The sequence below is a fragment of the Squalius cephalus genome (genome assembly GCF_949319135.1).
Source record: "Squalius cephalus genome assembly, chromosome: 10".
NCBI classification, from domain to species: domain Eukaryota; kingdom Metazoa; phylum Chordata; class Actinopteri; order Cypriniformes; family Leuciscidae; genus Squalius; species Squalius cephalus.
The window spans coordinates 42,846,993-42,868,485 of NC_137131.1; the positions used below are offsets into that span (position 1 = coordinate 42,846,993).

The window sequence follows — 21,493 nt, forward strand, 5'->3', positions numbered from 1 at the left end:
TTCTGGGAGACGAGAACCAGTGCAAGTCTCTCACAGCAGAGGTATCGGTCCTTTTAGGAAAGGGAGCAATAACACACCTGCCCTTGGGAACAATGGGGCAGGGGTTTTATTCCACCTATTTCCTGATTCCAAAAAAGGATAGGGGTCTTCGTCCCATCCTCAATCTCAAGGGATTCAACCGTCATTTGAAACGACTGCCTTTCCATATGCTCAACATATCAACCCTTTTAACCTTCATCAGACAAGGGGATTGGTTCACAACAGTGGACCTCCAGGATGCTTACTTTCATATCCCAATTCACAGGAACCACAGGAAGTACCTAAGGTTCTACTTTCAGGGCAACGCATACGAGTACAATGTTCTCCCCTTCGGTCTGTCATTGGCCCCCCGCACCTTTACAAAATGTATGGATGCAGCGCTCATCCCCCTTCGTCGTCAGGGTATACGTATAGCAACTACCTGGACGATTGGCTAATTTGTTCCCCTACAGAACAGCAGGCCAGGAACAACACAAAGGTGGTCCTAACCCATTTACAGAACTTGGGGCTGAAGCTGAACAGCAAGAAGAGTTGTCTCATCCCCACCAAGGCAGTGACATACCTAGGATTGACCTTGGATTCAACAACGATGAGAGCATCTCTGACCTCTCAGAGGCAATTGGTGTTGGAAGAATGTCTATCCCGGCTCCTCTGGAAGGAGCAGGTTACAGTGAAGTTTGGTCAGAGGCTGCTTGGCCTGTTGGCAGCAGCCAGTCAGGTGGTACCATTAGGATTGCTTCACATGCGCCCTCTGCAGCTATGGTTAGCAAAATACAAAGTGAGTCCATACGAGAATGGACAGCGACTGATCCCAAGGGACAGGGATTGTCTTCCAACAGTCCAGTGGTGGCTCTCGACTCCAGGCCTAAAGGAAGGAGTCACACTGGGCCCTTTATGTTCAAGGGAGATGATAACAACAGATGCGTCACTGGAGGGCTGGGGTGCTGTCTGGCGAGGCAATCCAGCACAAGGACAATAGGATGCCTCGTGGAGAGGAGCACATATAAATCTGCTGGAACTGGAGGCAGTATTTCGGGCCCTGATCCATTTTCGGCCTCCGCTTCGGGAGAAGCATGTCATTGTTCGCTCAGACAGTACCACAGTAGTGTCATATATAAACCATCAAGGCGGGTTACGTTCAACGTCCCTTTACAGGAGAACTCGGGACCTTCTGTTATGGGCACATGCTCAGGGGGTGTCCCTGAGGGCCTTACACCTCCCGGGAGAGGACAATGTAGCAGCCGACCTTTTGTCCAGGGGAGGCCCCAGGCCAGGGGAATGGCGACTACATCCGGCAGTGGTGCAGGAGATCTGGTCTCGGTTTGGGGTGGCTCAGGTAGATCTCTTTGCCTCACTGGAAACCACACATTGTCCCCTGTGGTATTCAATAGTGGGCCCCAAGGGGTCACTAGGGGTGGATGCTCTGGCGAACAAATGGCCTCCAATGCTCCTGTATGCATTCCCTCCATTCCCTCTTCTGCCAGTGGTCCTAGCCAAAGTAAGGATCTTAAAGGCCAAAGTCCTGCTGGTGGCACCAGATTGGCCCCAGCAGGCATGGATGCCAGATTTGGTAGCATTACAGAGGGGACCGCCATGGCGTCTCCCAGTCAGGAAGAATATGCTGTCTCAGGCCCAGGGGAAACTCTGGCACCCGAATCCAGGGAGGTACAATCTGCACGTCTGGCCACTAGATGGGAGTCTTCCAGAGCTCTGGGAGAGGCGGTTCTAACAACATTGCATGCAGCAAAAGCCCCATCTACAAGGAGACTGTATGCTGCTCGATGGGAAAGGTTCTCTCGATGGTGTCATTCCAAGGGAATGGACCCAGTTTCATGCGGGGTGGAGTTAGTTTTGTCATTCCTCCAGTCCCTTTTGGAGACGGGTCTGACGGAGTCAACCTTGAGGGGATATGTAGCGGCTATATCACATCGCCATATGGACTACGGAGGTAGCACAGTTTGTGTCCATCCTCTTGTGAAATGTTTTCTGAAAGGAGCTCGTAGATTAGGCCCATCTCAAGCTCGGTTGGTTCCCTCATGGGACTTGGGCATTGTCCTGAAAGCTCTGACAGAACATCCCTTTGAGCCATTAGACAAATTGGGATTAGAACTTCTTACGTTGAAGACAGCCTTTCTCTTGTCTATTGCTTCAATTAGGAGGGTAAGCGAATTGCATGCCTTGTCAGTACACCCTGCATGCTTGAGACTGGGGGAAGAAGATTCATCCATTTCTCTCCTTCCGAACCCATCATTTCTGCCAAAAGTTTTGCCTCGTTCTTATGTCTCCAGACCTTTGGTACTAGAACCCTTTCATCCCCCTCCTCATGATTCAGCAGAAGCAGCCAGATTACATCTAATCTGCCCAGTCAGAGCACTGAAGAGATACATTGCTTGCACTCAACAGATCAGACAGACTAATCAGCTGTTTGTCTGTTTCGGGGACTCAGTGCGAGGCCAGGCGGTATCCAAGCAGCGGCTCGCAAGGTGGGTGGTCAGGCTAATAGAACTAGCCTACCACAGCATAGGAAGGCCTCCTCCCAAGGGGGTGGTGGCCCACTCTACCAGAGGAATGGGGGCCTCTTGGGCATTATTTAAAGGGGCCTCTCTGGAAGAAGTGTGTGTAGCAGCAGGTTGGTCGTCCTCTTTGACATTTGCCAAATTCTATCGTCTGGATCTTGCAAAGACAGTTTCATCTACTATTCTGCAAACAGCGGAACAGTTATAAACTGCTTTATGTTAAGTTATGTCAAGGTATTATTACCTGGTGGATTTGTTGTAAGTTATATGAAGAACTAATAAAGGTTCTGTTGCATTAATCATGTCCTGGTTATTGCCCCGCTAGATTTCCCCTCATGACCTTATCTGGTACACAGTTGACCCATACTGTGGCGTGTTGACTGAGATGAAATAGAACGAAGGGTTACACAGGTAACCTAGGTTCTGTGAATGAAGTCAACACCATACCTGCAAACTCAGAAGGTCTGAAAAAGGTGACACATTTTATAACCCCCCCCCCCCCCCCCCCCCAATCAAAAATTTTTTTTTACTCTTTTGGCCTGGGCAAGCCTTTCAAGGGCCCGTTTTCTCTGTTTTGCCATGTGCCTCTTTTGGGCCACACCAAAGAGCAGGTGTTTCGATCACTCATTACCATTAAACCAGACACCAATGGGTCTTGTTTCATTACGTGTTCGTTTTCATTTCGTACATATGCATAAAAAATCAGATAACAATGTTAATTTTGACAGCAAATTTTGATTTAGCTTTAGTCATAGTCTTTTGACTAAAATACCATTTAGTTTTAGTCATATTTTAGTCATCTGAATTGTTTTAGTTTTAGTCGACGAAATACAATAATATTTTAGTCGACTAAAATATAATGGGTTTAGTTCAATTGTAATGCATTAATTTAGAATGTCTCTAAAATGTCCAAACCCATATACTCCCTGATAAAACATCTATTAACCTGTTCATATAATTGATTTTAAAGTTTGAACATGCAATACAGATACAGATTTAACTACTGTGACTTAAAAAATATCTTAAAATGAAATAAAACCACTTTTCCTAAAGTAGAACACAGTCTTCTTTTTAATGAATGATATGCTATATGCATTCTTTATAACTACTTGCATACATCATTTATTCTTTCAAGCAGATATAATTAATCCTTATTAAAGCTATTAACGAGCAGTGAATGCTTTTCTTTTTCTTTTGTTGCTTGATCAATATTAAGGACACAGACTGCATTAGGTTTATTACCCACTGCCACTTTAAGACGTCGGATCATTTCCAATGACATGCGGATCCAGAATTGCACTGATGCACACACAGATACACTCACAACTGTTTAAGACATAACCGTATTTTACGTGAATACTCTCCAAAACGCGCTGTATAGGTGTCTATGGCTGCACGCTTCGGGTCGGGTGTGTGCGTGCGCACAGAAAGATGAGACATGAGACATGCAGCGCATGCCAACTCGTGTCCTGCTGGGTACATCAGCACAGTACAGTACAAATGTGCGCATCTACTATCAGTTCTGAATGGATCGCTTCCCAAATCGTCACTATCTAACATTTTCGTCTAGTTTTTATTCGTTGACGAAAATGTCAATAGATTTTCGTCATAGTTTTTGTCATTCAAAGCTAGTTTTTATAATTTACTTTATTGTCTCGGTGTCGTTGATGAAAATAATAACGAAAATCATTCGTCAACGAAAATTAACACTGTGCAGTGGAATGAGATAGCCTTGCCAAAATCCTTCACATTGAACTAACATTGTAGCTAACAACACAATTTGCTGATCTTACGTTAGCTGATAAGTTAGCCGACAAGCTTACTTTCCATTATAATGTTAATGTTAAACATGTTCACTAACTTGAATTCATCCGCGGGAAAGCTGCAGCCAGGGGCTTTTCAATGAAGACGGCGCTGCCGTTATCTTGACTGTGATTGGCCAAATGACTCGTGTGATGAAAACCCCCCCCCCCACCCCCTAAAAAAATAAAAACTCTTCGGATCTACACGATTCACGTGGATGACATTTTCCCATTCAAAACGGCGATTTTCGCCGAAAAGCGACTAGTTTGCAGGTATGCAACACGCCACGAAGCGTGGTCACTCGGGGACTGCTTCGGGCCAGTCGGAAAAAGAGAAAGGGCCGGCTGATTAACACCTGTATTTATAGGAGGTGATTGCAAGCGGGGCGTGGTTAATTTGATATATCGTCTCCTGACAGCTCATCCTTAGCGAGGCTGACCCATACTGTGGCGTGTTGACTTCATTCACAGAACCTAGGTTACCTGCGTAACCCTTCGTTTAAGCATGTATGGGTTAGAAAACGGGTATTTTTAACATGAAAAGTTGCTTAATGCACCTTTAAATTTTTGTGATATAAACTTCAAATTTGGAACACAACTTGGTTAGATATATGGCTTTGATTTTATAGTAATTTTTTTGTAAAACATATTTTGTAAAATATATATTTTATATAAAATACAAATTTTAAATAAATTATATTTTATTTCAACTTCCATAACTTTTTCATACTTGAATTTTTTTAAGTGCTTTCACTTCAGCAATGAAATCTGCTATTTTTTCCCTTTAAAACAAGACCAAACTTAGGTCTATACTCCAAAGCATTCTTGAATTACAACCATTTAAGCTTGAATAGTGCATTTAATGTCATTCTCAAAAAGGGGTGACAGTTAAGGGGTCAAGGATATCAGCCGAATGGCTTAGTGCAGGCACTAATGGATCAAGGTTGATCAGAGTTTGCCCTTCTTCTTTTTAATGCTTGTCTTCCTTTTGGTGATTGGTCAATGATTGACTGCGACTGCTGCTTCAGGGCGACACGGGTGATGACATCACCCTCATCATCGCCACTGTTGTCCTCATCTGTTGACAGAAAAGACACGCAGATGTGTAAGGTGTGTGTCAGCTCTGTCTGCTAAACGTAATAGTTCTGTTATTGTTCCCTGTACATATGGATCAACAGCATTCATAGTTCCCATGTACCAGTAGGCCAGTCTCTCAGTCACACACACAATCACACGTAAATGTGATCTGGCCTTTGAGACATTAACAAATCCACCACCACTCTGTACAACAGATGGGTGAGCTTTAACTTCCACACAGTGTACAGATTGAGGAATGGAACTAAATCAGAAGAGCACAGGTGAACATCTTGATAAGAGGGAGCTTTTGAACTGTGTACATCAAAAAAACACATGGCCGTTCCTGGTCAAGAGCTTTCCAAGTTCACAAACCAGTGATCACTGGTGCAAAATGGAAATCAGAGTGCCCAAGATAAAGAAGTATAATGGGAAAAAAAGTTTAAAACACATACAGTATGCCACGTTCTTGGATATACTGTATAATCTTTGTATCCGTGTTGATTTCATATGGCTTTTATGTTCAGCAAGAAGTTTAAATTTAACAAATGTCATGTGGTGTAACCATCAAGTAAAAACTAATAGCATATTTTCTTTATATCTTGATGAATGATAAAATATATTTTTCAAGCTAAAATAATTTGTAAAAATATCAAGTAGGATTTTTAATTGAGGAGGTTTTTTTTTTTTTTACCATATAAATACCCTGAAATGTGTGACTTCACGCCCCAAAAAGCTTAAAGGAGAACTCCGGTCAATTTTAACATTGAGCTCAAAAATCGGTGTTGCCTACACCGTGTTATCCTCTTTTTAAAATTTGCACCCTGTTGACTTCAATGGGGCAAGTTTTAAACCTGCTTTTAGCCTCTTAACATCCTTGATGTGTCATTACAAGTGCCCAGCCATGTGAGTAGTCGATTGTCGAGTTCACGCGCGTGATCATTGGTAACTAAACCTATGCGCGTGAACTCGACAATCGACTACTTTGGACTTCAACCGAAAACAGGATGTAAATACAGGTATTTGCGCTGGCTTAAATAACATCATTTTTATCCATTTCTTTCACATCTACTGCAGTCAGATTCACTCGTGTTCACTCTGAAGGAATCACTCACATGGCTGTGCACTTGTAATGACACATCAAGGATGTTAAGAGGCTAAAAGCAGGTTTAAAACTTGCCCCATTGAAGTCAACAGGGTGCAAATTTTAAAAAGAGGATAACACGGTGTAGGCAACACCGATTTTTGTCGTTGTTCTCTGTATTGACAGCACTCCAAATTGACAAAAAAATTAGCTCAATGTTAAAATTGACCGGAGTTCTCCTTTAATTCAGATATAGGATACATGTATGGAAGCCCATTTCTGCCATAAAGCAATAATTATGAGATAAGAAGTCAATTATGGCATAAAACATTTAAATGATCAAGAAAAGTCATAAGTATTACAAAGTGTTGAAATTATGAGATAAAAAGTAAATTATGGCATGAAAATTAAAATTGTCAGGAAAAAACAAAAAGTTTAAATTAAATTATAAAAGGTCAATTATAACATAAAAAGATGAAATTAAAACAAAAAAGATATAGAAAGAAAATCATAATTGTGACAAAACATTTAGACTTTTTATCTCATAATTATGACTTGGTATTTCATCAAAGCATGATTTTTTTCTTATGTGGATTCCATGGTGATATGAGCTAGTGTCTCACCATCAAAAGAGTCCTGTTTCTGGTCCTCGTGCAACTGAATGCGCGTGTTATCCTGGGGTAGATTTGCTGCTATCTTGGCAAGGAACTGCAAAAGGGGCATCAAATAAACAACACATTAGTAATATCAGTCAGCATTATTTTACAACTTCCAAAAAAGTAAAATATGACATATATTCCTAAAATAAACAAAACAGTCAATGTTTCACTAGTTACAAATCTTCAACAAGCCCAAATACAATAAGAGCAACTTGACTAATCATTGTTCCTCACCTCCTCTTCCTCTATCTCCTTCAGGATGGTTGCCTGATCTACGTCCTGTAGTTCCTCCTTCAGCAGCATCAGTTTCTGCTCAGCCTCAGACAGCAGCTGCAGTGTTTGTTCTTCTGAGTCTGGAGACAGCTGTGGTGTCGGACCCTTCATCTGCCAGAGACCAAGAGGAATGCTCAGACATTTCATGCATGCATCGTTTGAATGTCAAACATTTCCTTAATCACTAACTACAGAGAAAACATCCCTGGACACTTTTTAATGAATTTTTCTTATGCAGTTTCTACTCAATTTTACAAAAAAAATAAATAAATAAATTCGAATACACTACCTCTACTATGTATCAGTCTCCGACGCGCGTTGACTGAATAAAGTTGACATTTTGTTTTTTTGGTGCACAAAAAGTATTCTCATCGCTTCATAAAATTAGGGATTAGGGACTTTTACGGGCTTTTCCCAAATCACGACCTCGACGTCCGGGTTAGCGGTAGCACAAGCCATCAGGCAAGTGTTATTTAAATAAACTCCTGATGTACTCACAAACTTTCCAATGCCTCGTTTTATGAGTACAGAACCTGTTTGTTCTACTGTAGAAGTTTGGTACCATTCCGGGCATTATTAGTGCGGTAATCTACGAGATACAAACTTGGGTCCATTAGCGCCTGATATCTCAAGCCATTCGGCTGATATCTCTAAATAAGCTTGAACTTTAATAATGTTTGACCAAGAGAAAAAAGGCTTCAGGGGGCTTGAGGTCATGGTGCAAAGGACCCTAGGTTGAATTTACTCCGAACCACCCTTTAAAAAAGTTCAGTTAAAACAGCTCAAACATGCATTTTAGTCTGGGACTCGGCTTTAGCCTTGTCTGTGAAACCAGGGGGTTTATGTATTTGACAAGATTCATTAGTACCAGTGGTATGTGCTGAAGTTTGTCACTGAGGTGCTTCACTCCTGCTGTGACAGTGTTCAGTGTATGTTTGAGTCCGTCCAGACGATCTTTAGCGGCATCACGGCGCTGCTGCGTCTGCTCCAGCTGCTGCTGAAGCTCACAAACCTGTTGGCTGCTAAACAACCAAACACAAGCACAGAAGAGAATAAGAGAGCTGACCGAGGACAATAATGTTGTAATTATTCAGTCACAATAACAGAGCATGTGAAGTGATATCATAGCACTATTATTCACACTGTCTACAATGTCTGCTCTTACCTTGAGAGTTCAGTTTCTGCAGAGTGCTTCATATCCTCAAGCTGAGTTTGAAGTGCATTCCTCTCTTCCTTCAGTTGAAGAAGAATTCTCTCATTTTCTGCCTTCATCTTCTCCAAATGTTCCTGTGTATTTCTCTGAGAGATAAACAGGCCCAATATTTCCTATTACAAAAGAAATCAGGAATAGACATTGCTTAACACAAGAACAGAATTAACATTGCTCAACAAGGAGTAATCTATATACACTTGAAGGGGGGATTGGAATCCACTGCTGCTTCAATGTATACACTGAACTTTTGCTGTGTAATTGTAACAATGTGCACTCAAACACACCAAACCAACAATTACTAAAAACACACTCAAAAACTGATTGTGTACGGGCATTTTGCACTAGCACTTAGAAGGTTGTGGTATACATAAACACTCAGTCAGCTACACTGTTTACTTCTGAATATTATAGTTTATTCACAGCCATCATTTGTAGTAACCTAGCCTGCTCCCTGAATTCAATGCGTTCAGTCTCTTTCACGGGCACTAAACCAACAATTACTAAAAACACACACAAAAACTGATTCTGCACGGGCATTTTGCACTAGTTGTTACAATTGCACAGCAAAAGTTCAGTGACTTTTTTTATTTGTGCATGGCAGAAAGCACACAGTGAACTCAGAGAAAACGCTATGCTTGAGCAAACAGTTTGTGAATAGGCTACTACAAATGCTGGCCATGAAAGAGACTGTGATCGCATTGAATAGGATATGTTTAGTTGGTGAATAGCATAGGCTACTATTACACAGTAGTGATAACGTTAAGCGCACCAGAATGAAATATAATATTCAGAAGTAAACAGCATAGCTGACTTATAGATTCAGTTCACATCCACAAATGAATAAGCGCGTCGATTCAGTGAGCAGTGCAGAGTGTGTGCAAAGTTTTTGTGTGTGTTTTTAGTAATTGTTGGTTTGGTGTGTTTGAGTGCTCATTGTTACAATTACACAGCAAAAGTTCAGTGACATTTTTATTTGTACATGGTAGAAAGCAAATACTGATACTGACATAATGACATACAATAAATGTGGGACATTGAACTACACGATTCAGGGAGCAGATACACAGTGAACTCCGAGAAAACGCTACTTAAGCTCCACTGCTTTCTTCGACCCTCTCTGTGAGGGTCAAAAGCCAGAGCGGCTAGAGCGGCAAAAGCCAGTGTGTGCTTCTTTTACTGATATATATTTTTTGCGTTTCAGGGGCCGTATTCACAAAGCATTTTATCTTACCACTAGGAGTACTCCTAAATCGCACTAAAAGATTTTAGCTAGGAGTTTTCTCTTAAAAGTTATTCACAACGCCTTTCAGACCTACTCTTAGTAAAGAAAAATGACAACTCCTAAACTAAGAGTGAGTCTTCGTTGCTATGGATGGCGTCATTACTCATGCACGAGCTTGACTGAAGTGACCACCTTGATTGGCTGATGATTGTAACGCGGGAATGATTCCAAACACCTCCCCTACGATGATGAGTGACAGGTGACAGGTCTGAGAATGCATGCGCTACACAAGTAGTGCGAAGGACGGAAGATGATGAATAACTGAATAAATAGCCTAAATGAATAAAGAGTAAGGCAAAACAAATAGCCTAGTAGCCTAATGAAACATATGGATTGATGCAATATCTTTGCAACATTATTGAATTAATCTGTCACTATATGCCTCTGCCTACGTTTGCAAAGAGAAGAACATTTTAATTTGATTCACAATGATACGTTACAATTAGTTGACATGCAATGAGTAGCCTAGTTTTGGTTGTTGTTGGTGGCGTTATTGCATCCCTAGTTATGCCTACAATGCAGAATTGTTCCCTCGCGATTGGAAGCTCCTGTAGCCGCCGCATACGCATTTCAAAACATCGCAACGTGAAATGCCACAAAAAGCGGTTTGTGAAGGTCTTCGTGAGTTAGGAGTCCTCTCGACTTCTTTTAAGCTGTCCCAGGCTTAGGTGCTACTTTTAGGGCTAAAATGCTTTGTGAATTACTCTTAGTCAAAAAAATTAGGAGTCCTAAAGTTGCGAGTGACACGCCCATTATTTTTAGGAGTTGCTCCTAAATTCGCCAGTTAGGAGCTACTTTTAGCCTTAAAATTCTTTGTGAATACGGCCCCTGATCCAAACAATGTCAAACTTGGCACTGCACTTACGCATGCCCGTAGCGAGACACCTGTCGAGTTTGCAATCCATCGGACTAATGGTTCGAGAGATATGCGAATAACAGACATACACACAGACAGACATTTATAGATAGATTCTGACTCCGGGGTCTTCTTTCAAACATCTGTCCTAAACTGTTACCCCCTAACACACTGAAAACAGTTGAATGTTGTGTTGTGTGTCCTCACCCATGGGTCTGTGACTCCAGTGACCTCTTTAAGTTGCTGGAAAGCTTCCTCATAAGGAGAGATGGCCTCCACTTCTTCTACTGCGCTGGCACTGCTCCCGGCCTCGCTGCTCAGCTCGTCGGGGAGCTATTTTTCAACATTGATAATAATAAGAAAGGTTACTTGAGCACCAAATCCATATTAGAATGATTTCTGAAGAATCATGTGACATTGAAGACTGTATATGATGCTGAAAATATAGCTTTGCATCACAGGCATAAATCAGAAATAGAAAACAGTTATTTTAACTGCAACATTACTTTATTTCTCATCAAATAAATGCAACTTTGGTGAGCATAAAAGACTTTACAATATCGTAATTATTCCAAGCTTTTGACCGGTAGTGTATATACTTATAAATAGTTGAATTGTCTATTTTATTTGTGTGTTGTGAGCTTTGCAGCATGCTAACACCAAGCTCTATTAACATCAATTGCGAGTCCAGTCTCCTGTGGACTTCACATGAGAAGTGCTATTAGTATGACACACATATTTTTATGCTTATTGGAGTATTACATTGTTAGCCGAAGTGTGATCGATGATGCTCGCTCTTCTCTTCATCCTCTCTGCCTGAGCAATCCTCTCCTCCTCCTGCTTCTTGTAGCGGGAGAGGATTTTCTCTCGCTCTCTGCGCTCTCTGTACACCTGCTCCTCCTGAAGCTGCAGCTCAGCCTGGACACACACACACACACACACATTAATGAACTGAGGCATTTATAGAGCGCTCTCCCCTCAACCACCACTAGGGTGCAGCATCCACTGTCAGAACAATGGCACCAGTGCGCTCACCACACACCAGCTATAGGTGGTGAGGAGAGAGAGAGATAAAGCCAATTGAAAGCATGAGGATTCTTATTAGTAGGCCATGATTGATAAAGGCCAATGGAGGGAATTTGGGCAGGACACCGGAGTTACACCCCTACTCTTTACGAGAAGCATTACTTGCACAAACTTTACCATGGCACACTTACATGTATGCTTGCTTTATTATCTCATTACATTTTTTACGGTGACATTGTTACAGTGTAATAAAAATAAAATAATAATAAATCCAAAATAAAAAAATATATATATATTTTGTTTTATTTCTGCTTTTTGACAACTAAATGATAGACTACAACAATAAAAATTCAATATTCATCAAGTATTATTAATATTATTACATTTTATTTTAAGGTGTCATTGTTATAGTGTAATTATATATTTAAGAACTGAGTAATATTAATTAACTACATGTATTTACTATAGAGTTAGGGTTAGGATTAGGGTTTGGTTGAGGGTTAGTTGCATGTAATTATGCATAATTAACTGTTAATACTACATGTAACATATGTAACAAGGACACTGTAAAATAAAGTGTTACTTATTAAATGCTTTGTCTTTACCATGGCTGCATCCTTTGAGAAGTGAGCGTCACTGTTGGTGACCTGCAGTTTGTTGAGCACTTGTGTCTGCCGGTGGATCTCTGCCTCCATCCTGTCCAGCTGTGGCTGAAATGTAAGACTTTCTTCCTGAAGAAACAAATAAGAGGATAATCATAAATGTTTATTTACCATGCTGTTCAAAAGATTGGGGTCGCTAAGAGTTTTAATCTTAAAGGGATAGTTCACCCAAAACTGAAAATTCTGTCATTATTTACTCACCCTCATGTGGCTCCAAACCCATAAGACTTTCGTTCATCTTCGGAGCACAGATGAATATATTTTTCTGTCCCTCCATTGACAGCCTATGCAACTACCACTTTCAACCCCAGAAAGGGAGTAAGTAATCATTAAAGTAATCCATGTGTCTCCAGTGGTTTATCCGCAACTTAATGAAGCGACACGAGTGCTTTGTTTGGCCAAAAAAACACAATTTATCACTTTATTTACAAAATATGAATCTCCATTGCGCGTTCACGAGAGCACCGTGGCGCATGTGTGTTGAGTTGACACAAAAGCAGACGTTGTTGCATGAACGCATGCTGGAGATTTTGTAAATAAGGTGGTAAATTATGTTTGTTTTTTTGCGCAAACAAAGCACTCTTTAATATTTTTAATAGATTATTTTAATGATGTCTATACTATCTTTCCGGGGGTGAAAGTGGTAGTTGCGTAGCTGTCAATGGAGGGATAGAAAGCTCTCAGATTTCATAAAAAAGATCTTCATTTGTGTTCCGAAGATGAAGAGTAATTAATGACAGAATTTTCAATTTTGGCTGAACTAACCCTTTAATGAAAGAAGTCTCTTATGCTCACCTGTACAATTTAAAATAACAGTTTTAATCTATTTTAGGTACTATACGGTTATCCGGACCACACGTGACCACAACCGCTCTTGATTGGTCGTAACCCCAGTGACGGGTAGGTTTAGGGGCGGGGTTGGGGTAGGTCATCACATGTGGTCCGGATAACCATATAGTACCCTATTTTATAATGTCATTTTTTCCTGTTATGTGATCAAAGCTGAATTTTCAGCAGCCATTCCTCTTCAGTGTCACATGATCCTTCCGAAATCATTCTAATATGCTGATTTGGTGCTCAAGAAACCTTTCTTATTATTATAAGAACTAGTGCAAAATGCCCATGCAAAATCAGTTTTTGTGTGTGTTTTTAGTAATTGTTGGTTTGGTGTGATTGAATGCTCACTGTTACAAAGCACACAGTGAACTCCAAGAAAACGCTATGCTTGAGCAGTTTGTGAATAGGCTATAACAAATGATGCCCGTGAAAGAGAGAGTTGGTGAATAGCATAGGCTACTATTACACAGTAGCGATAACATTAAGCGCACCAGAATGAAATATAATATTCAGAAGTAAACAGCATAGCTGACTTATAGATTCAGTTTACATCCACAAATGAATAAGCGTGCCGATTCAGGGAGCAGTGCAAAGTGCCCGTGCAAAATCAGCTTTTGTGAGCTGATCGCCGTCAAAAAAGTTCAGGAGATATTTCTTAGTGATGGCTGATTTCAACAGTTTCAATATGATAAAAAATAACTTTTATATTGATTCAATGGATTAATTGCATTTTGAAAAAAAAGTATCATGAATTTATTGCATTTTTGGGAAAAAATAATCCGTTTTTATAATAAATCTTTGAAAATCAAAATCTGGATTTGAATTATGTTATTATAACCTAAAGATGCTATGTGAAAGTTTGAAACAGAAAATAGTGGTTTTCATCGTGTTTATGTCAGAATGTTTATTTTTAAATCACAACCTACTAAGTGCTTCTTTTACTGATATTTTTAACAACTAGTGCAAAATGCCCGTGCAGAATCAGTTTTTGTGTGTGTTTTTAGTAATTGTTAGTTTGGTGCCCGTGAAAGAGACTGTGAACGCATTGAATTCAGGGAGCAGGCTAGGTTACTACAAATGATGGCTGTGAATAAACTATAATATTCAGAAGTAAACAGTGTAGCTGACTGAGTGTTTATGTATACCACCATCTTCTAAGTGCTAGTGCAAAATGCCTGTGCAAAATCAGTTTTTGAGTGTGTTTTTAGTAATTGTTGGTTTGGTGTGTTTGAGTGCTCACTGTTACAATTACACAGCAAAAGTTCAGTGACATTTTTATTTGTGCATGGTAGAAAGCACACAGTGAACTCCGAGAAAACGCTATGCTTGAGGAAACAGTTTGTGAATAGGCAACTACAAATGATGCCCGTGTAAGAGACTGTGAACGCATTGAATAGGATATGTTTAGTTGGTGAATAGCATAGGCTATTATTACACAGTAGCAACAACGTTAAGCGCACCAGAATGAAATATAATATTCAGAAGTAAACAGCATAGCTAACATATAGATTCAGTTAACATCCACAAATGAATAAGCGTGTCGATTCAGGGAGCAGTGCAAAGTGCCCGTGCAAAATCAGTTTTTGTGTGTGTTTTTAGTAATTGTTGGTTTCTTGGTAAAGAAAACACATTTTTACTCAAATTAATCAAAATGGATTTATCACATTTTTGAACCAAACTATAATATTCAGAAGTAAACAGTGTAGCTGACAGAGTGTCAGAATGTTTATTTTTAAACCACAACCTTCTTGGGGCTTCTTTGACCGATACAACCCTCTAATGTCAGATTGTTTATTTTTAAACCACAACCTTTTAAAAATGATATATTTAACGATATCTTTTGCATTTCTCATCCAAACAACGTCAAACTTGGCACTGCACTTACTCGTGCCCGTGGCAAGACACCTGTCGAATTTGAAATCCATCGGACCAACGGTTCGAGAGATATGTGGTTAACACACACACACACACACACACAGACAGACAGACAGACAGACAGACAGACGGACATACAGACAGACAGAGGTTTCTGTAATTTATAGATAGATATCTTTAGTATTTCTCATCCAAACAACGTCAAACTTGGCTCTGCACTTACTCGTGCCCGTAGCGAGACACCTGTCGAGTTTGAAATCCATCGGACTAACGGTTCGAGAGATATGCGAATAACACACACACACACAGACACACAGACAGACAGACGTATAGTACCCTATTTTATCCTTATCTATCTATAAAAATATATTTTGAATGGTATGGATGAGTGTCATTGGATACATTGGATTGCTTAAATCTTCCCCATCACATATATGAGGTATCATATTATAATACACATCTGTGTGGGTTTATGTGTGTGTGCTGTGTCAGTCTGTGCATGAATCCAGTTCATCTGTTCTTCCTCAGATACCTGTAGTTGGTCCTTCACTTTGAGGTATCCTCGCATTACGTTGTCTGCTTCATTATGTTTCAGCTGCACGTTCTGCAATCGGTTCTCCAGAATGCGCAATTTCTATAAAACAAGCACACAAGTTCATTCATTTTCTTGCTTGAACTAACATATTTAATTGTGTTCATCGATACAGGGTGGGTAAACACTCTGCTTCCCACTAATCAAGACGAAAGACTTGAGAGAAGGAAGCAGGGACGTCGTTAGGCCTATTTTAGGGGGGCTGAAGCTACCCCAAAATGTTCCTAAGCCCCCCTAAATGATAATAAGAACAACAATAACAATTCAATTTATCAATAACCGTATCCTCATTCATATTTAGGCGCAACAAATGATATATACCCATCTACAAAAAATAGCCGAAAAGTCGGAAGTTGGACAGTACAAAGAGTCGTGCTGCTACTAAGGATGGCTGACGCGAAACAGTCGTTCCGAAGCTTTGCGAGATCCCGAAGCGCAGATGTGTCGATACACTGATCCGAAGCGTGATTCGAAACACCCATGTCATGTGACTATGACCAAACGAAGCCTCGAAGTGTTTCACTAAGTGTTTCATCAGGTGTGGTCCGCCGAATCAGCGTTTGATTGACACGGTCGGGAACAGACCACACAATCGCGCATCTGTATAAAAGTGAAATAAACGCATTTTGACCTCGTGGGTTTTTGTGAGAGGAGTTTGACTTTGAGGTAGCGGATTTTTGGTGATATAGTGACATAGTGCGATTTGATTAGTTATAGGCAATTTAGGCTTACATTTAAATTTACACAACACATTGACTGATGCTAGAGACAGACAGAGTATATAGTGACACATTAATAGATACATAGATATACATATAGACAGATTAATAGATAGATACATATAGATAGATTACAGATACATATAAATACATATATTATAGATAGATGCATATATAGATAGATTATAGATACATATATAAATACATATGTTATAGATAGATACATAGATACATAGATTATAGATACATATCTAGATACATAGATAGATTCATATAGATAGATAGATAGATACATAGATAGATAGATTGATTTGGATAGATAGATAAAATGGAGGCTCCCCAGAAGAGATGCCGTACATCTGTGGTGTGGGAGCATTTCCATTTAGAAACCCCAAATAAAGTGAGATGTGTGTATTGTGATCGGTATCTAGCCCACTGCAACAATACATCATCCATGATGCGCCATTTGAGGAGCATTCATCCTGCCATTTTGCAGGGTGCAGAGGATGGCATTCCCCCTGTAGGCTACCTAGGCCTGCTACTGACACTGTTGGGCCATCTATGCAATGTATGCATTGTTTGAAATATAATTATAATTGAAATATAATTACAACCTTTTGGGACACTGTTTATAAAGTCCATAGCCCAATGCCCTACAACCTAATGTCCCAATCACAACTGCCAATCATGTTAAAAATAGCTTCAATGTGAATATAATATAATATATATAATATAATATAATATTGTGTAAATATACATTTTATAGGTCTACATATGAGTACCCAATATACTGCAGCTGATGCCAGAGTGGAAGTGAAAAAATACATCAACGATGCATATTTGCCCAGAACTCATGATCCCCATAACTTACTGGAAAGAGAGAGCAGTAATCTTTCCTCATTTGTATGTCCTTGCTAAAAAATATCTTTGTATGCCAGCAACAAGTGTCCCTTGTGAGAGGATTTTTTCAAAGGCTGGAGAAATTATCTGTAAAAAAAGAAGTAGGCTAAGTCGTTCCACAGCAGAGAAATTAATATTTTTTGAATAAAAATCTCTAAAAAAGTGAGACATTGTGGCTTGATTTATTTTATTAATATTCATTTTTCATGACCAAAATAACATTATGCACAGTGAGGAGCCTATAGGTTACAAGCTTCACATATTAGAAAATTATAATAATAAAAAAAACAAATTTTTTTAATGGCTCATCAAGGTTGTTTCAGATCAACACCTGCAAGTGACCACTAGGTGTCACCGTTGAGACGGGTGTCGGATTGATTCGAAGCCTCGAAACAATATGGCACATTTGGTTCAACTGTTTCATTTGCTTCACGAGGCCTCGATCTGGCCATCACTAGCTGCTACTGGGCAATTGACACTTTTCACACGCTCTCACGCCACACATACATTTACTCACGCACAGAAAAATCGCGAAGCAAAGAGGACACGGAGTGATGGAGACCAACACACTTAGACAGAGCAGGTTACTTTATGATATAAAAGAATCTCAACTCTCAGATAATGTCAATTTTATTACGAAATTCAAACAATAAACACCGTTTTGGCACTTGTAGATGTGACGTGACAGATCCCTAGCGCACGTGAACCGATGATCTCTACTAGCTAATACTAAAAAAACACGAACACTGTTGAAAGATACAGTAGTAGTGTTATGTGGAAGCAGGAGAGAACCCAAACGCAGACAGTGTGCAGACATTAACACGGTTTTATTAAGACAAAATGGGAAAACAAAACCCACGAGGGGGCAAAACAAGACAGGACCAACTATACTAGACAAACAAGACAAGACTAAGACTCAAACAAAAAACTGAACAATAAACTAACAGCTAAGACAGGATCAAACTTTTCTCTGGACACAGTACTCACAGGTTGATATCACATCAGGTATCACATAAGATATAACAATGAATGAGCACAGGACAGCAAACACCAGGGGATTAAATAGGGAGAAACTAATGAGGGAAACAGGTGACAAGGGTAAAGCAATAATGACAAAAGAGGATAACAAGGAGGCGGGGCAAGAGAACGAGACAACACAAGCACATGGCCCAAACAAATGGCCATGTGCTTGCACATAAAACATGGGCCTGTCATGATCCTGCCTCAAGACCAGGGAAAATCAGACAGGAAGGCAGAATCATGACAAGTAGACTACAACTTACCGAAATGTATATTCCTCATACATAATATTGATCAATCAGTGTTTTTTATCAGCGTGAAGAGGTCAATAGCATAGCTGGAGAACAATTATGTCACATTTACCTCAGGAAAGCCATTTAATGAACATAATATAGGCTATAGCACGTAAATGGCAAGAAAAAAGGGCTATAGAGAGTATTTTGCTAAATATGTGTTCTATATTACATATTTATTATATTTTTTACTTATATCATTAAATAAAGTTGTTGTTATTATTTAATTTGAGTTATTTTTAACCTTAAATACTACCAGCTGATAGGGCTGTCTGTATGTTTACAGCATTAGGTGAGTTATTTTTTTCTTGAGAAAAATTAACACCTATCTTGAGTACCTAATATTTATCCAAATGAGTCAATATTAAATCAAATTACAATAATTGAATTGAATTGAAATAATTAAAAAGCGTAGCTTACCAGAAATTGTACCATGCACCATAATTTACACTCAGGCTATACTAAAGCCTGAAATTGGCACTTTTTGTGACAGCAACCCTATCATTTTTGATCAAAGATGTGGCTTAACTTCAGAATTTGAACTAAAATCAGTATTCTTATGATTGCTCTGAACATTTCTGACTAAGTTCAACAAACATTAAATTAGGGTTAGGTAGTGTGAAGGTGTGACGGGGTTGAGACTAGGGTAACAGGGTTGAAGATAGTAACGGGGTTGAAGAGACAAATACAGCTAAACATAAACATAGTTGTTTTTTACTCAAATTCACTGTAAGATTTTCTATAAACACAAGTTACAAATACCCTGGGGGCTAAGCCCCCCCCTGTCTTCCAATCCTAGTGACGTCCCTGGAAGGAAGAAGAGAATTTACATAGGAAGAATGATAGCTTAGGGAAACTTATTGGCAGAGTTCTCTTCTTTGCTCTAATTCTCATTATGATGTGCAAAAAAATCGTATTCTCGTGAATTGTTTAGATTGTATAATAATAATGGTGATATAACTGTGGGCATGGTTTTGGACAGGACAATTTTCAGTTTTTTTTTAAAATTACAGTAAGGAGAAATTGGGACAAAAATGATTTGACTGGAAAAAAAGGCTCAATATTCTTCCTGCTTTTTTTCCTTTTGATTTTGGGAGGAAACCTGGACGATTCTTAAATTGTAAGATTCACTCAAAATGCACAGAAAAAAAGACTGTTTCTACCTTTTCCTCGTCTAGTTCCTGGTTGTCAGTCAGAGGGCTTCTGCTCTGTGGCTTCATGCTCTCGTACTGGAACTTCAACTCCTCTAAACGCTGCCTCTGTGTGTCAGTGGTGTGTTTCATAGCATTCAGCTTCTTCGTTTTATCACACACCTCCTTCACCAGCACGGTCTGAGCTGCCTGCACAACAAAAATTACTGTCAACCACAACTGATATGCAGGTGATTCTGTAACCACGGGCAATTTAACTGGGTAGTACAAGTGAAAGAAGTGACAAAAGGTTTTTACTGATATAAAGGTTCATTAACCCCACCTTAACAGACATGTTCCTGAATGATGCATTCTCCATCCCACGGTCTTGAAAAACATCCTTGATCACTTGTTCCTCTCCCTGGACAACCATGACCAAGATATGCATCAAATACAGCTATAACGTGACTTAAATGATATGGATATGTTTTAACATTACATATACTGTATGTGTGTGTTCATAATGTCTGACCTCAGCCAGTTTCTTGAGCAGGTTTTCATTCTCATGTCTCAGCTGAAGGATGGTTTGTCTGTTCTTCTCGATGACAGACTGAGAGCTTTCGAAATACGCGATCCTTTCTTTCTCTAGTGGACAGAGAGAGAAACATTCAGCGGCCATGCGAATTTTACTGAGATCTTTATTCAATTTAAAAGTAATATAAATGCATTAAACGGCTATAGAAGCAACTTTGCTATATAATAACTCCAGGCTTAATAACACAACATTGCCATCCTTGAGAATACATGATTAATAAGATGATAAGAATAATATGAAAACAATAATAAGAAAACAATTGAAATACTTATTATTCCACTACTGCCGCAATATTACTGACTATTTAAGCAGGTTTTAAGTTAGCGTTAACTGCGAAATCTGTGATAAAAAAAAAAAAACTTACCCAGAAGTTGAATTTTTCTCTGGAGCTCGGAAATTGGATTATGGGTACCGTGCTTGATGACAGGCATTTTTGCGAATAGTTATTATTTTTAGGTTTAAATAAAGATTTCTGTCTCTAACTGTTACCGCCAGTAATTTGAAAATCGTTTGTTTGTGTCACTCTGAAACTCGTTGCTTAGCAACTGAACCACTGAGTAGCTGGACGTTGGCTCATGAATCTTTACGCTCGAGAAAGTGTACATTACGTGCATGCGCTAATTTTTATAAATAAAATATTTATTATACTACAGGGCCGTTGAATGCTTGAATCTGATTGGTTGACGAACGTTCTAACGTCCATAATTTTCAGGGAAACGCACGGTTAAAGTAGTTCCAGGCAGGTCTTGACCGCATTACAGTTCTATATCACTTCGCGTAGTTAACCGTAATAACGAAAAATAGGATAGAATTCATAACAAGAAAAAGCATTTAGCCCCATGCGCTTGATCTGCAATTTTCAATGTCTAGCTTCACAATCAATGGAAACATGCAGTTTAATTTTAATAAATAAAGTATATAGTCCTATATAATCAATAGAAAATTAAACTGAATATAGGCTAAATAAATGGATAGTCCTGCAGCACGGATTTTTATTGCAGATAATTTAACAAATAAATAATTATTGATAGGCCTACTTGTTAAAA

The 21,493-nt window shown here is 39.4% G+C and overlaps 1 protein-coding gene across 1 annotated transcript; it reads right to left on the minus strand.

Annotated features, from left to right (window-relative positions):
- Window positions 1-5,261: 5,261 nt before the first annotated feature.
- Window positions 5,262-20,952, minus strand: LOC307165388 (outer dynein arm-docking complex subunit 3-like). Its single transcript, XM_079882975.1, has 13 exons — window positions 20,812-20,952; window positions 20,385-20,497; window positions 20,196-20,273; window positions 19,886-20,062; window positions 15,731-15,832; window positions 12,430-12,555; window positions 11,561-11,716; window positions 11,006-11,131; window positions 8,613-8,773; window positions 8,316-8,469; window positions 7,409-7,558; window positions 7,139-7,223; window positions 5,262-5,435 (listed from the first exon to the last, which is right to left on the minus strand). The coding sequence occupies exons 1-13, from the start codon at window positions 20,876-20,878 to the stop codon at window positions 5,296-5,298; spliced, it is 1,635 nt and encodes a 544-aa protein (XP_079739101.1). The 5' UTR covers window positions 20,879-20,952; the 3' UTR covers window positions 5,262-5,295.
- Window positions 20,953-21,493: the final 541 nt, after the last annotated feature.

Excerpts from the sequence above, each read along its gene's own strand:
- LOC307165388 (XM_079882975.1), bottom strand. The coding sequence starts at position 20,878 with ATGCCTGTCATCAAGCACGGTACCCATAATCCAATTTCCGAGCTCCAG. Across the intron at positions 12,556-15,730 it reads AAGTGAAGGACCAACTACAG|GAAGAAAGTCTTACATTTCA; the intron begins GTATCTGAGGAA and ends TTGTTTCTTCAG. Across the intron at positions 8,774-11,005 it reads CTGGAGTCACAGACCCATGG|GAAATATTGGGCCTGTTTAT; the intron begins GTGAGGACACAC and ends CTTTTGTAATAG.